General features: G+C 38.9%; 1 protein-coding gene across 3 annotated transcripts in view; it reads left to right on the top strand.

Moving 5' to 3' along the window:
- The first annotated feature begins 654 nt into the window (after nucleotides 1-654).
- The window catches only part of asxl1 (ASXL transcriptional regulator 1), a 41,769-nt gene continuing 25,103 nt past the window's right edge, over nucleotides 655-17,320 (top strand). For 2 of the 3 annotated variants that reach the window (XM_062427896.1, XM_062427899.1), the window contains exons 1-4: nucleotides 655-986; nucleotides 4,732-4,815; nucleotides 13,476-13,595; nucleotides 14,460-14,661. In XM_062427896.1, coding sequence (XP_062283880.1) covers nucleotides 930-986; nucleotides 4,732-4,815; nucleotides 13,476-13,595; nucleotides 14,460-14,661 — 463 coding nt within the window. In that variant the 5' untranslated portion in view covers nucleotides 655-929. The other variant, XM_062427897.1, reaches the window with a different exon arrangement.

Genomic DNA, 17,320 nt, shown 5'->3' with positions numbered 1-17,320 from the left:
CTAAAGCTTGTGTGTTTGTCACATGATCTATTGATTGTATAATGTTCATAAAATAAGAGTATTCTACATGTTGTGGTTCCTATTTTGCTGTGTTGTGTGTATGCTGTCTATGTCCATATCACATTTCTATTTTTTTTTTCTTGCACACCTGTTCTATTGTTGGATAATGCCTGGTTCTGTAATAAATAGAAAAGGGAAGACCTCAACATTATTTTTGTCTATAGGCCCAGTCATCATTCAATAGTACCATAAAAGTAGATATGTATATATATATATATATGTATATATATATATATATATATATATGTGCATAGGAAAAAAAAACCCTGTAGCCATTTGTTTAAATTTTCATATTATAATAATCTAGACTGGATTATTATTTAGACTATGATTTAGACTACATTGAAACTACATTATGAATCAAATATGTTGTTGTTCTAGCAGATAGACTCAGTTGTTACATGTTATATAGATAATATATAGTCTGGGAGGATGGGAAGCTCAATCAAAACAATACTATTATGATATCAAATAGCATTATTTGAATGCAACATCTGTTCAAATGTAATATTTGCATAAGGAGGGCTGGACATTGTTTTGTTGCATTCCTGCGGAGGGTTTGACCTTTGACCTGGTTGTTGCATTCCAGAGAGGCTTGTCCTGCAGCAGCACTACAACCAGCCTGGGTCTCACTGCTTTCCTGCTACAGCGAGACCATGTTGAGCTAGTTTAGGCACAATAGCGTCTGTTATCAGAGACTAGAGGACACCGTAGCATCGTTCCGAGCTAAAAATCAACACCATCTTTTGGGCTCTACACAGTCAACCTAGAACGTAGTTAGCCATTTTGCTCAGCAGCTAAACCGCCGCCGTATTGAGGTTGCTTCACAGACACACAGCAGGCTCGCCGCAGACACCAACGCAGAGGAAATGAAGGACAAACAAAAGAGAAAGAAGGAGCGGACCTGGGCTGAGGCGGCTCGCATGGTAAACCGTCTGTGTTGAAAATTTAACTCGTTGCATGTGATTTCTGTATGGATTAGTGTGAAGTGATGGCTGCAGATGTGTTGTTGTGTTCGGATATTATCCTTGCGACCACCACCGGTGCTCTGCTGTGGCACCAGCCAACTATTAACAGCACCACCGACCTTACTGACAGGCGGGTTATATTCGGTTTAAATGTAACCGAGAAAGCACACTTAACATTTGCTGTATGTTTCTCTGGCTGCTGACATAAAGAGCCTTGCAGCGCGACATGCTAACACTGGCTAGCATGCCAACATCCACCTCTCCTGTTTTGAGGTCTTTGTTTGCTAGGCAGCAAGCTAGCTAGCCTCACGCCAATTACCACCTTAGCAGCCCAAGTAACTTAAAGGATAAATCAGCGCTGCAACAACTTAATGGTTTACTTAACGGTTAGTTAAACGTCACGTTACTGTAATTACTTACTTGGTGTAACTTAATTGTAGTTAATTGATCGCAGTACACGCTTAGCTTTTCCAAAGCTAACAGCTAACTACTAACTCAGCTGTCTTGAACAGCCACATCGAGTAGTAGTGCAGGAAAATAAATAAAACCTGTCAACGGTTGTTTAAATCAACTTGCCTCTGTCGAAGATTGATGAAAGGCAACATCAATCGATATGTATCACACGAAACATTTAATCTAAGATAGGTAGGAATTATTTTCATTGCGAATCAACTTTACTTATTTAATTAAAATGCACACTGACAACAGAGCAGCCAAATGTCGGTTGTATAAGGTTAGTATAAGATTGTGTAGATTTGTAGTCAGATGTGTTTTTTCTATGTGAGTGCAGTGCGTTCACTAGCTGCTTCTGTTTGGAAAGATTGACCCCTGTTCTTCTGTATAGCTTCATGTAGCAGCTGTATAGCAAATACAAGTGCTGAGCCAGAGTCAAACAAGAATTTCTTCAGATTTTCATCAGGAAGAACAGTAAAAACATTTACTGTCTCTTAGTGGGGTACAGTTTCATACGTTTCTAAAGATGACTGTCTGTTTTGAGTAATAGGCTGCTATACACTCCTTTCGTCTAAACAGAGAAGTTTTGGTGAAATACAGGTTCACTCTAGCTGTTATTTGATATTTAATTATTATTGAATAAATGATTAAGGCCTATTGGTTTGCGCTACATTTAAAAGCTCCAATCTCAGTTTTTTCCAGAATGCTGTATTGTACTCTACAAAAATACAGATAGACTCTTTTGTCCAATGCTATGGGTCTAAGTAAGAAGTGAAGAGAGACACCTTCTGTGCTGTGTCAGAACTCTCAGGGGCCATACGCTCTTTCATTGACCACCTTCAGCGATTCGCCTTTTAATGATTTAAGTTACTTCATTAGCAGTGTTGTGGTGACTGGGTAAACCATGGAATTAGAGACTCTTTACCTGCCACCTAGTGCAGTTGTAGCCGCCTCAGTGTTTTTAAAACAGGCGCCAGCTCTTCCATGATTGACAGTTCTCATCCGTTAGCTCAAGTGTCCATGCATCTGCCAGTTTGGTGTATCTTCTTCCTGTACCTGTTGTAGCATCACTGGATTAGACAGTGCACAGGCAAGTTAAACTGTAAGAGGCCCTTGTTTCTTAATGCTTGACTTGCCTCTGTGCTATGATTTAAGTAGGATCCAATTCTGCTGGGGGCCACAATAACATGAGCTATTGTAGCAGGTTTGAAGCCATTGTTTATTGCTAGTTGCAATGTATGCACAAAGCATGGCCTTAACTCCCATTCCTTGGCAGCTGTTCCCAGTACTTCAGCTACATTTTCAGCTGTGTCTCTCTCGGGTTGTCATCATTTCTGTTACTATGAAGTTTTTGAGGATTATTGAACAACAAAATGTCTGCTCCCTATTTACAGTGTCTTGGTCACATCTATTTAGAAATCAAAAGTATTGGATTCATATCAAATTGTTTTTGTCATGTGAGCCTGTGAAAAACAAATGTTTAATCAGGTTCTTTTAAACCTTTCAATAAGAAGAAATCTAAGTAAAATCGTAAATCACTGCAGCTATCTCATTCATGAAACATAAGCATTGGCAAACTCTGCTGGAAAGATTTTATAGGCATTCAATTAATGCTGTTCATTCTAATGCCGCACCGATAACGAATTTTTGGGGCTGATACCAATATCAGGGAGTTAAAAAAATTCCAAATTCGATATATTAGCCGATAATATTATATGTACAGAGTGTAAAGATAAACACATTTTTTTGTTATGTAATTTAGGTATGATATTTTACAGTTTAACAATGAACTTACTGTATAAAATGATATAAGTGTACATAAACAGTAAACGTTTGTGGGAATTAAATAATTAGAACTAGCTATTAGTAAAAAACAAAAAACATACATATATTAAACTTGAATTAAGAAAAAGGATAAATATACAAAAAATGCAGCCTATATAACTTTAAAAAATAAAAATATCGGCACATAACAGACAACATAATCACATATACCAATATATCTGTGATAGGTCCATATCGGCCGATAATATTGGCTGGCCGATATGTCGGTTGGGATCTATTTCATTCCAATTTTTATGTTGTGTTTTTGGCAGTGGTTTTCTTCTTTTAATAGCTCATAGATTCTTTTTTCAGATAGGCGATTATGCTACATACATTCCAAGTCTCTTATTTAATATTTCCTTGTTTCTTGATCCTCTCTTCAACTGGAAGTGCTTGTTGTCAGCCTTTTTTAAGGCCATCTCAAGCTTCTTATTTCTGCTCCAAGAAGCAATGAGTGATCTCTGAGGAGCTATAAGCGAAGATACATGAGAGCAGACTTCACAGAAGTCTTTTACCATACAACATGCTCCCTTGGATATAAGTTATTTATTGGCCACTGCAATGCTTGGATTGATCTGATATATTGCAACAATATTGCAGTTTCAAACCGTGGAGTGTAGACAGATTACAGATTAAACTCAAGTGTATTACTTACAGGTTTTATATTTTGTTTTCTGATTCACCCTCTAGGAAAAAAAATTGTCCATCTTATCAACAAAAGAACCATAAACGATTTTCTCTATTTATTAGAATGATTTTGCTTCTCATGATCTGTAAGTTCCCCATTAACTGCTATTTGTCGTCATATCCATTAGTCACATGTGATGCTGAACATTCCAGAGCACTGGGTTTGATATGAGTTAAATAGCATTAATTTTCCCTTAAATATTTAGCCTAATAAACAATTTCCAGTGTTAAAAAGACACAAGTCATATTCTGGGTTATTAAATTATTAATTCACAGTCAGAATATCAATAAATACAGACACAAATAATTAATAAATAATAAAAACGCATTCTGCCAAAAGAAATGGTTCATATGCAGGATACAATACACAGTAGAAATACAAAATGCACGTTTTTATTCATGTACAGGTGTTTTTTAAACAGATAATGGGCTGCAGAGAGAAGACACTGTTGCTCTGGCATTGATAACAATGTATCTTTTTTTTTTTAAATTATCCACACAGTGCACATGTGTGCAAATACAAACTCCATCAGTAGTCATTAAAGCTGATTGACAGCTGATCCAGCTGTGAGGGAAGCATGGATGCAATTTAAGAGATTTTGGAAGCACCCTTTATTAGAAGACACTTGGTCTTGAGTGGGGATTGACAATTATTTTTCTTGTATTCAGGCTTTTATCTAAATTAGTATATAAGTGTTTTTTTGATTTGTGTGGTAAAAACAATGTGGATGTTTTACAGGTTTTGGAGAACTTCTCTGATGCTCCTATGACTCCCAAACAAATCCTCCATGTCATCCAGACCAAGGGGCTGAAGGAAATGCGGTCAGACACACACACACACACACACACACACACACACACACACACACGCACACACACACACACGGGATAGGCGATATGGCCGAAATATATCAAGATTTTTTTCAGGATAGGATCATGATCCACAATGTTATCACAATGCTTTTTCATGTTGGTTTTTTAATACTATTTTGCAAGTTAATGAACAGTACTCAATACTGAGACAGTATTACCATACTCAACGTTCAAATAAATTAATTGTCTTATCACATAATGATAGAAATGTGTCTTGGATTAGGGGCTCCTAAACAACATAAACACATAGACCCAAGAAAAAACATTAAAACACAAATAATTACATGAATAAATAAGAGTGGTTGTGCAAAGCTGCATTTAAAAAGTAGTGACAGTCTATTTGGCCTTATTTAAAAGGGATATTGCAGTGGGAAACCAAATTAACAGTACAATCGAACTAATTTCACAGCTGAAAAGCAAATAGTTGATTTTGTGTAGAAGTGTTAGTGTGTCGTTTAAGATAAATGGCAGGATGTGCACTGTTAAAAAAAGGGACCAACGCTGTACACCAGAGCTTGCAGCATGACAAGAAATAGTTAGCTTGCCTGCTAACTGGTAGCTCTGGTTTACCTCCAGCTGTCAGCTGTCTGTGCAGAGGTGAGATCCCTAGCAGGACATTAAAACTGCTGTAGATTTTACTAGCAGATTGGAGAGTGGAAAGAGGTGCACAATACTTACAACCTCTTTGTCCAGGCAGATCGTAGAGACATTTTAATCATTCACAATCCATTATCATCATACCGCACACCCTTAACACACACACAAACACAGGAAAATCAGATTATTCCAATGTCGCAATTGACTATCTAATGTACTTGTCTTGTATTTTTCTTCGAACTGATCACACAGCATACATATCAACTAAATATGTCGATTAATGTGGTTATAACTGATTGTTTTAAATTTCCTCCTACATGGACCACTTGAACTGCTGCTGTCCTAAACAGGAGGTAGGTTGGAATTGTTTTATAAAGGAAATGATTATGGCAACAGAATAACCAGAATTGTTTTGCAAAGTGACTGGACATAAAACGGGCATCACAATTTGGTACCAGAGTTCTAGAATTAGAAATGGCTGTCACCTTTTCAAAAGTAACAACAGAATCCCTGAAATTAATTAATAGAAACTTGTTTATTTTTCTACTGTACTCATCCTATGAGGCTGTAATAAAATCTTAAACAAATTGGATTTTAAAATGACTGGTGCAGTGCCTGTTCAAAATGTGCCTGTTTGGAGCAGGCTGATTGCTCAGCCTCTGGCCACTACTTCAATGCATAGAATAATTAATACAGTTGATGTGAGATGTGAATGAGTATATACACCAAAGCAACAACATTTTATTACACACAGATAATAAATAATAGCCTAAGAAATCTAACAGTAAATACATGTTATTTGCTCATTTCTAGTAAAACAAGGGCTGCAATTAAAAATAAAATAATGGGCACGTTCAAATAAAGTGGGTTACCGTAGTCATATTTGGTTCTTAGATTGATCCTGTTTTCTGTGCCTTCAGCTCAGATTTCAGTGGGTATTTTTGCTCCAAAGACTTGTGCTTTTTCTTTAGTGGTGCTTCGCAATCACCACAGTCATTGAGTATATGAGACAAACTAGTTTTGAACTGCTGTGGAATTGTTTCTTCCGTTTTACACATTTGACTACAGTCATTGTGTATTGAACTCTAAGTACTTCTAAAACACAAGTGACCTAAGCATAACTATTGAATGTCCTCAATTGCAGCAGCCAATCTGATAAATGTGCTGCTAATGCTACACTTTCTGTCTAGACACAGGGACAGTGTTCATTCTTGATTAAAAGCTTTCTTTTCGCTGTCTACTTTTCTCTTTTTAGAGCCCTTTTCTTTCATGTCACACTTGTCTCTGGTCTTTCCCTTGACATGCAGGAGTCAGTCGGCAGAGCCCTGAAGCTCTGCCCTGACCCCGCACAGAGCATAGCGGCTAACACAAAGTTTATTTTTATTTAACATATTGCATGTTCAAATTGTACCAAATTCGGTGGTAAATGTAGTTTAACATCATAATATCAATATACACTGTGTATTGTAATGTTTATGGAACACCTATTAAAAAGTAATGTATTGGAGCGTTTTAGTAGCTGAGTGGTAAGCCACATGATTGCACAACCCCGGTTTGACTCTGGCAAGGGACCTTTGCTGCATGTCATTCCCCTGTCCTTCAGCTTCTATACCAAGTACTTTTAAATAAATGCAAAAATGCCCAAAAATAAATCCTAAGTAATTTTTTGATAAAATACGTATTTAAGAAATGCTATTCACTGGATTAGCAATAAATATAAACCCAATATTGTATTATTCAGGTGTTAGTTATAAATTGCTTGATATTAATTATCAGTGTGTTATATGTATCAGTTTAATTTTGCTTTGTCAGTATATGCTGTACTAGTATGGATTAGTAATAGTATTAGTATATGCTATATTACTCCAAGTTACGATTGCCATGCTATTGATGTAACAAACAACCACAGTATAAATTGTAGAAAATCTTTGACAGTTGGTGACTAATGGCGCTTTTCCACTACACAGTTTCAGCACGACTCGCCTCGGCTCGGCTCGACTCGGCACGGTTCCTTTTTCATTACAATAAAGAACCTACTCAACGTGGGCGGGGTCGTCATAGCACGGCTCCGCGAAACTGCCGTGACTTCGTTTTATACGCGACACAAAACACATAAACAATGGAGGACATTGAGGCAGAGGTGTACTTGCTGCTGTATGAGGCTTTCTGTCACACACAAAGCAAGAAAATTGAGCCGTATGGATCTAACTATGGTTGTAACGCTGCTGCCGGTATTTAAAAATGCCGGGTTTGATTCTTGTGTGGGACGGCTCATGACGCTTTCAGCGACAACTACCAATCAGCGGCCAGCAGTGTGTCGACGTCACATTTTAGTACCGGCTTGGCTCGCTTGGAACCTCACCAGAGCAGGTACTAAAAAAGGACCAGGTACCAGGTACTTTCCCTAGTGGAAACGCAAAAAGAACCGAGGCGAGTCGAGGCGAGTCGTGCTGGAACGGTGTAGTGGAAAAGCGCCATTACAGCGCATCCGGAAAGTATTAACACCCCTTCACTTTCCCCACATTTTGTTATGTTACAGCCTTATTCCAAAATTGATTAAATTCCTTTTTTTCTCATCAATCAACACACAATACCCCATAATGACAAAGCGAAAAAGGTTTTTTAGAAATGTTTGCAAATGTATTAAAATAAACTTAAATATCGCAAGTACATAAGTATTCACACCCGTAACTCAGTACTTTGTTGAGGCACCCCTACCAGCGATTACAGCCTCAAGTCTTCTTGGGTATGAAGCTACAAGCTTGGCACACCTGTATTTGGGGTATTTATCCCATTCTTCTCTGCAGATCCTCTCCAGCTCCACCGGGTTCAAGTCTGGGCTCTGGCTGGGCCACTCAAGGACATTCACAGACTTGTCCCGAAGCCACTCTTTCGTTGTCTTGGCTGTGTGCTTAGGGTCGTTGTTCTGTTGGAAGGTAAACCGTTGCCCCAATCTGAAGTCCTGAACGCACTGGAGCAGGTTTTCATCAAGGATCTCTCTGTACTTGGCCCGGTCATCTTTCCCTCGATCCTGACTAGTCTCCCAGTTCCTGCCGCTGAAAAACATCACCACAGCATGATGCTGCCACTACCATGCTTCACCGTAGGGATGCTTTTAGCCAAGTGATGAGAGGTGCCTGGTTTCCTCCAGACGTGACGCTTGGCATTCAGGCCAAAGAGTTCAATCTTGGTTTCATCAGACCAGAGAATCTTGTTTCTCATGGTCTGAGAGTCCTTTAGGTGCCTTTTGGTTTTTGAGATAGTCGAGCAATCTGTCATGTCACCTCTTACGGACTAGAGGCTTCCGTCTGGCCACTTTACTATAAAGGCCTGATTGGTGGAGTTCTGCAGAGATGGTTGTCCTTCTGGAAGCTTCTCCCATCTCAACAGAGGAACGCTGGAGCAACCATCGGGTTCTTGGTCACCTCCATGACCAAGGTCCTTCTCCCCTGATTGATTGCTGATTGTTTATCTGGGCGGCCAGCTCTAGGAAGTCCTGGTGGTTCCAAACTTCTTCCATTTACGAATGATGGCGACTAAGGCTGCACGATATTAGGCAAACATGCGATATGCAATAATATTGTCGAGTATTGCGATGATGATATGACTTGCGCTAAATAACAAATACTGAAGTATATAGTGTTAATGCCTTTTTGCTTCGGATTCGCTGCTAGCATAGACCCCAGACAGTGAGTTGCCTATGCAGACACTGGAAGAAGAAAAAAAGATGCAATATTTCCATTCCAACAACATGTTTTGTTGGAATCGCCCAGATCTAACAGACATTTCTCTGGAGCCAAGAGAAGCGCAGCTTTCATTTCCTGTCATTTACTTAACTTTTAGTTGTTTTGAAGAAACAACTTTAGGATTACAGTTTTATCTGCAGTTCACTGTTGCACTGTAACTGTTTCAAAACTGTATTTAAAATAAATGGTGCATATTTTGCACTTATGTTTAAAAAAGTTATTCAGTGTCCTTGTTCATGCCCTTAAGTCAATGGTTAGGCTACTAATCAAATATTTTTTTACTTTGGAGTACTATTGCCACCTACTGACCTTTCTTTGTATCTGTAGTCAGAAAATGCTAAGAGCAATGTGACAATATGGCAGATAAGTGGCGAGATAGTTAAAAGGGTTATTTTAAAATTATGTTATTATGTTATGTGTTAAAATGGTGCCGCATACATAGCACCCTCCCCACTTCGCGGGGCACGGAAAAAAGTTCAGGCTCAGGATTTTTTTTTCACTTGTATTTGTGTGTCTGTGTGTGCACACTTGTGTGAGCATGCTTTATTATGATAATTCTTCGCTAAGAAAACCAGCATGTTTACTTTGCTAGGTTTTAAACATGTGCGTTGGCATGTTACAACATTTCCTGATGTGCTAAAAAGTCTCTATGAGGGTGAACTACTTGCAGGTATACATAGATACTTCCTGGCTAGTTAGCAGCTACTCAGCTGTGTGTAGCTGACCTGGTGGAGTCTTCACCAAGCCATAGGGTTTGCTTGACTGTCTATGGTGGGGGATAGCAAGTAGCTGTTGAGTTCAGCTTCCACAGCTTGTGCCAGTTACTCTGAAGATGAAGTAGGGACTGGGGCAGTCTTGAATAAACTGCCCAGTGATTTATTTGCCTTTTTCACAGTGGCACTGGGTTGATCCATGCTCTGGGCCTCTGGGTCAGTAGGGTTCCTCTCCTAGAACAGAGAGAAGAATACAGTGGGGGAAAAATACATTATTCATTCTTCACTAATATTCTGATATATGTCATGTTCCATTCGAGATCATGCAATATCTGATTTAGATATAATTTATCACCCTTGTGTCAAATAAACAATTTAACATTATTACCTTCAGTGCAATCACCCTGGTCATCACCCATGTCTGAGACGCTGCTGATGTTGCTGGCTTTGAATCTGGGATCCATGAAGCACGTCACGTCCAGAAGTTCCTGGGTTTCTGGGTTGTCATACTTCGTGTTCATGTAGTCCAGGATTTTCATTGTGGAGTATAATCTTTGAGGATAGTTATTAACAACCCTCAAAGATTTGATATAAGGGTATTTGTTGATTGACTATTAAGTGCTTATGATAATCAAAACCAGTGATGTTGTGTTAGATGGAGATGTGTGTGATTCTGCATTTACTGAGTGAATAAGTACCTTATGATTGAATAAGCATAAAAACCACAATATGTGATTATATATACCACACTTTTATTATCCTTATTATTATAGAAAAAGAATGCAGTAAGAAAAGTAATTGGGTAATATTAAAATTAAAACAACCTGCGGTAAACACTGCTGAGACAGATGAACAGCAGCTGTGGGGAATAGTGGGTAGCACTGAGTGAGGGAAAAAACAGAACTCAAGGCCGAGTGAACAGGCCCCTAGAGACCGGAAACACCTGCAAGCATAGAGTGAATGGGGAGAATGGAGCAGCCACAAAAAGTGGTTGGGGGCATCTTACGGACAGGTGCCAAGAAAATGAGATCATGTTGGTTTGGAAGAAAGCTGATTGGTTGAAACTCACTCCACAATGGGGAGGGGGGTTAAACTTTTTGCAGGGGTCAGCAATATGGACAGTATAAAAGGGACCCCAATTTTTAGTTCTTTGTTTCATTTATGCATAGATTCTATCTGTGTATGTTGGCTACAGGTTTTGCTGTCAACAATAAAACTCTAACTGCATTCAGCTGGACGACTCCTGGTGATTTTTGATTGAATCTTTTTGGAACGTCAACATTTTTTGAACAACGAAATACTTCGTAATTAGAGACTACATCATCTTAATGGACTTTGTTAAATCACTGTCCTCTTCCTTCTCTGCAAGAACCGATATCTTCATCAGATGAAGGACTGGTTTCACATAAGAAACACTTACTTAACTCTCACCCGAAAGAGCATCTGCAAATTCTTACAGAGGCTGTAGTGCCTGGTTTACAGACTCAAGTATATCCAGGTCCTGCCAGGTGGGAACCAAATGCTTTGATTTTCTGTCTGCGTCGTCAGATATGGCCCACTGCCGCTGCTGCCCCAGGAGTCTCGATCATCTTTTGCCTTGACACCCACCTTGTTGGGCATTCAGTGATGAGTGAGTGGTCCGGGAGGTTGTTCCCACGCTGTGCTTTTTTCAGTGCCACCTTCTCTTTCCAGCTATGGGAGAAGTGTCCCACCAATGTTTTGCAGAGCCCAGCAGTTTGTCTTGTAGCACTTTGAGTTTTCCTTTGGAATTGTAAAGTGCTTTATAAATAAAATGTATTAGTATTATTATTATTATTAGTTTTGTAACTACAATAATTAAAGAGTATTAATACCAATACTACAGTATTTGAGACTGGCAACAATCATCTACCATGCAGTAGCCTAACTTGTGTGTGCATGAGCTTTACAATCATCAATAGGTTACAAAGTAACATGCTATACAATATAAAGTCTGCTGTTTGTTTTTCATGTCTCACTTAGCTCTTTATGCTACACACTATAACTGATAAAATTCATCCCTTGCCCATATTCCTTATCATCTCCTATTAACAACTGAAAAAAATTCATGTGAACCGTATTCCGACAGCCAGGTGTCGTACATCTGTGGGATGGCAACTTGGGAAAAATAATTCTTTGATTGAATTTGGTATCTTTGGTCCAGTTTGTTTATCAGACTCACAAAGCCCTCTCTGCTCGCTGTATTCCTAGGCATCAGGTCCTTAGCCAAATAACATGCGATGGCCTCTGTTATTTCTTTGTGGTGCTTTGATGTTTTCTCATAAGGAGTTACACTTGTAAAACTCTGATAAATGGATGCCTGCTGGACTGTTTTGCTGCTACTTGACTTAATGTCAGTAGTTTTGCTTTTGCTAATGCTAGCTTCATGAAGCACTTCGTACATGTCTTTCTGGTTGTCTTGTAGATGGCTATGGAGATTAGTCGTGTTTCCTCTGCTGGTTGCTACAACTGTTTGGTATCATTTACAGAGTTCCTGTGTTTGTAACGTGTCATCTCTCTTGTAACCACAGTAAGTACTTCCAAATAACAGACGTGCTGTTTCTTTTAGCCACGAGTTCTTCTTCGCCCACATTTTCCTCGCTCGTCTCTGTCCCTTCAGCCATCACGACACTAACTAAGCTCTCTCTCCACGCACTTTGTGACCTCAGCCACTCCCTTCTACAGGGGCGGGTATCTAGGGCAGTAGGGCTCCATCTGATTTGCCAAATATATTGACATGCAGAGCATGAATACATAGTGCATGGAAACACACCATTTCTTGCAGTTCAGTCAGTCTTTTGCAATATGTATATCACGCATGTTGATATCGCGATGACGGTAAATTTGCGATATATTGTGCAGCCCTAATGAGACCACTGTGCTCTACAGGACCTTCAATGCTGCATAAATCTTTTTGTACCCTTCACTAGATCTGTGCATCGATACAATCCTGTCTCGGAGGTCTACAGACAATTCCTTTGACTTCATGGTTTGGTTTCTGCTCTGACATGCACTGTCAAGAGTTGGACTTTATATAGACCGGTGTTTGCCTTTCCAAATCATGTCCAATCAATGGAATTTACTACAGGTGGACTCCAATCAAGTTGTAGAAACATCTCAAGGATGATCAGTGGAAACAGGATGCACCTAAGCTCCATTTTTAATGGCATAGCAAAGGGAGTTAATACTTATGTACATGCGATATTTTAGTTTTTTATTTTTAATATATTTGCAAACATTTCTAAAAAACCTTTTTCGCTTTGTGATTATGGGGTATTGTGTGTAGATTGATGAGAAAAAAAGGAATTTAATCCATTTTGGAATAAGGCTGTAACAGAACAAAATGTTGGAAGTGAAGGGATGTGAATATTTTGTGGATGCACGGTATATTGTGTCAAGGTGTACAGTGTAATGCCATATTGGCCAACCCTAACCCTCATGAGTTTTGTCTTCAGCCTGACCGTGTGTGTGTGTGTCTGTGTGTGTGTGTGTGTGTATGTATGTGTGTGTGTGTGTGTGTACATATGCACGTATGCAGTGGCACAGCTCCTTTGGCCTGCCTAGTCACCATGCTGCACTCTCAGGTGAGGGGAGACAGAGTCAAGAATAGCATCTTCTTTAAGCTGCCTGGACGGATGAGCTTATTCACTCTCAAGGTAATCAAATTATCCTCTTCTGTGTCAGCGCTTTGCCACTCTGCTGTCATTTTAGTTCGATAGTACTACCATCATAATTGGTGTCAATAGAAAGTAGCCCAAATGGCAGGTCATATCGGCTGATGATAATTCTGTGAGTAACTTTATGTCACTCTGTCACATCACTGTACAGTTGCAAATGGATTGAGGGTTTCTTTAGTTTAAACAACTGCAACAGAGTAAAACATCTTCTCACTAGAGAATCGCATCAGGAGCATTCTCTAGTTAAACATACAATATGTAATTTTCATGACACAGGGATTTCCCAGTCAAACAATAACAAAACACAGTTTGATGATATTATAAAGTAATTTGGCATCATGAGAGCTGTTGTCTTCATTGTTCAACAACCATCATTGCTGTATAGATGGTGCTCTGCAGTCAGCTTCTCCCAGCTGGGATTCCTCCATTTTTACCAGGAGCTTAATTATCCACAGTGGCCCCATTCTTTCTAAAACTTGTGTCAGATTTATTGCATCCATGTACTTATATTTAATTAAGTAAATACAAGTATCTGACTGGGCTGTTGATAGCCAAAGTTGATTGATCCCTATTATGGTCACCAAAGGAAGCCAGTATTGATTGGTGGCAATGCTTGCTTTTAAGGATACTAAACCAAAGATCTTTTACCGTAATAGTTCAGGACAAATACAGGTACTGATACACCCCTAAGTGCTTCAATACACATATAATATGTATAGTTTATTGCAGAAGTGGATGTGATGCATGACCACAAAGTCAATTGATAAGAGAAAATGTTTTGATTTGAATGACGCATGCAGAAAACCTATGACCTGCTAACTCTGCACTGTTCCTGCCCTCTAGAAAAATGCCCTGCAGTGGACTAAGACAACATCAGGATCAGAAACACCTACAGAGCCGGCCAGCAGCACCGCCCTCCCAGGTTCCAGCAGCAACAACCCCACAGCAGGCTCGGCCATGTCTTCAGTTGGTGCCACTGAAGCCACTGAGCAAGAGAGCTGCGACTCCACTGAGACCACTGCTGGTGCCAGTGGAGACAATGATGGTAAAACTACACCACACACTAGTGACCTCTCATTATATACACCATGTCTCCTGAAATGTATGTTATCAGTGACCTACTTTTATATAAGAGCTACAAAGACCTATGTGGGAAGATTTAAAAAAGAAATACATTCACTTCCCAGGGAATAAAAGGTTGGATTAGATTGTTGTTGATAATATACTGGTATGAGGGCAGAGACGTACATTATGCAGGCCATGTCTTTCTTTGTGTGGATGCTTCTGTTGACTGAATCCTAACAACAGTGAAGTAGTCATCCTGGCAGTGAATAAGCAAGCCTTCATTATTACAGTATGCTCTCACTTGATGAAGACACTGATTATAGTCCCATTTGTGTCATTGTGTCTTCCGCTGCAGTGGACTCTCATCTTACCACCTTTTGCTTTATAATCATGCTGATATATATATATATATTTTTTTAAGTCTCTTTTTATTAACCAAGAACAACAAGGTTACATTGTGAAAGGTAAAGCAATTTGTTTTCTTTCTTTTACAAAATATAACCCCCCCCCCCCGACCACCCTCCCTACCCAACAGAACCCCTATGCGTCTTCAAATGTCACCAAACAGAATACATTAGTGAGTCATTAGTACACCTATAACCATCACATACCATAAAAGAAGAAAAATAAATAAAACCTACTCATGCGATCACACACCTACAGACATAGTAGAAATACAAAAAAAAAAATGAATAAATAAATAAATAAAATGTTTTAAAAAAGAGTATTTGCAGACCTCTTTAGGCCCATAACATCAGTGTCCTAGTGCATTGCATGTCATTAGGAAATGTCAGGAAGGGTCTTAAGTTTTTCAAAATATGTAATTACTGGGTTCCAGATACCATAGAAACGTTCATTGGACCCTCTAAGTGCATACTTTATCTTTTCCAATTTAAGATACATCATGAGATCAGTCAACCATACAGCCACTTTTGGTGGTTTTGGGGATTTCCAATGTAAAAGAATTTGCCGCCTAGCAATCAAAGTTGAAAAAGCTAATATATCTTTGTACCTGGAAAGACCTATCTGGTCACCCAGTACTGTTCCAAAAATTGAGGTATACACATTGGGCTCATATTCTATTTCTATCATTTCTGATAACGTTTTGTATACGCCTGACCAAAAGTCATCCAAGCATGGGCATGACCAGAACATATGGGTCAAAGTTGCTGGAGCGCTATGACACCTGCTAAAAGTTTCATCCATGCCTGCATATATTTTCGCTAATTTAGCTTTAGAAAAGTGCATCCTATGTAAAACTTTAAACTGGATTAAGCTTAACCAAGCACAGGACGTAGTCCCATTGACCCTACGCACAGCCTCCTCCCATATACCATCTGGTATTGCCTCTCCCAGTTCATCATCCCACTTTGCTCTAATTTTATCCAAAATATTATCACCATGGGAAGTAATAATGTTATAAATTCTGGAGATGAATCCCTTTAGATTAGAAGACAAATCCAAGATATCCTCCAAGGCAGATGGATCTGGTTCATTTGGAAAATCAGTCGTGTTACTACGAATAAATTGGCGAATTTGAAAATATCTAAAATGACTTGAGCGAGAGAGATTACATTTTTCACATATGTCACTGAAACTTGCAAATATACCTTCCTTATAAAGATCTTTAAATCTGACAAGACCTTGCCTGTTCCATACTAGGAAAGTAGCATCTAGTCTAGCTTGAATAAATAATGATTATTGCATATTGGGGCTTGAATGGAGAAATTAGTTAAACCCATATGTTTTCTAAATTGTTGCCAAATTCGCAAAGTGTTAATGACCGTTGGATTTGAAGTATGTGTTGAAATAGTTAAAGGATTTTAGAAGTTACTAAAGCTGGGAGTGATGTCGAAAGACAAGAGTTATTTTCAGATTCACACCAATTCATATCTGATGACTGACACCAATAAAGTATCTTCTGGCAGTTTGCCGCCCAATAGTACAATTGTAAATTTGGTAACCCCAGGCCTCCAGTGGCACGATGCCTTTGCCTGCCCAAATAAATGATGTGATATACCCATCCAAAGTCTGAAAAAATGTTTTGGCCAAAAAATGGGAAGACATTGAAAAAGATAAAGAAATCTAGGGAGGACATTCATTTTAATACAGTTAACCCTACCAACCAAAGACAAATTAAGGACATTCCATCTCTGGAAGTCAGCCTTTACTCTACTTACTAGTTGAGTGAAGTTTTTATGGTATAATTCAGGGAAGGTATGAGTCAAATTAATACCTAAGTATTTAAACCCATCTCTGGACATACAAAATGGTAACTCTGAGTCCTGAAGAGATCGGGCCAAGGCATTTATAGGAAAACATTCACTTTTAGTTAAATTCAATTTATACCCAGAAAATACACTAAATGTTTGCAAAATGTTCAGCACATGGGGAATACAATGTATAGGATCTGATACATACAATAATAAATCATCCGCATATAACGATACCTTATGTGTCAGTCCCCATCTCTGAATTCCACATATTTCCTGACACATAAAATTCAATTTTTCAAACTTTTTTTTATCCAGGGAAATTTCACTGACCGTAACACTGTCAAGACTAACCACAGTCTGATCTGTTGGTCACTGAGCAGCATACTCAAGGCCATCATTGGTGGTAATGATGGAGGGGAAAGT

The sequence above is a fragment of the Scomber scombrus genome, chromosome 10, assembly GCF_963691925.1.
Source record: "Scomber scombrus chromosome 10, fScoSco1.1, whole genome shotgun sequence".
Taxonomy (NCBI): domain Eukaryota; kingdom Metazoa; phylum Chordata; class Actinopteri; order Scombriformes; family Scombridae; genus Scomber; species Scomber scombrus.
This window is presented reverse-complemented; position numbering and strand designations above follow the sequence as displayed.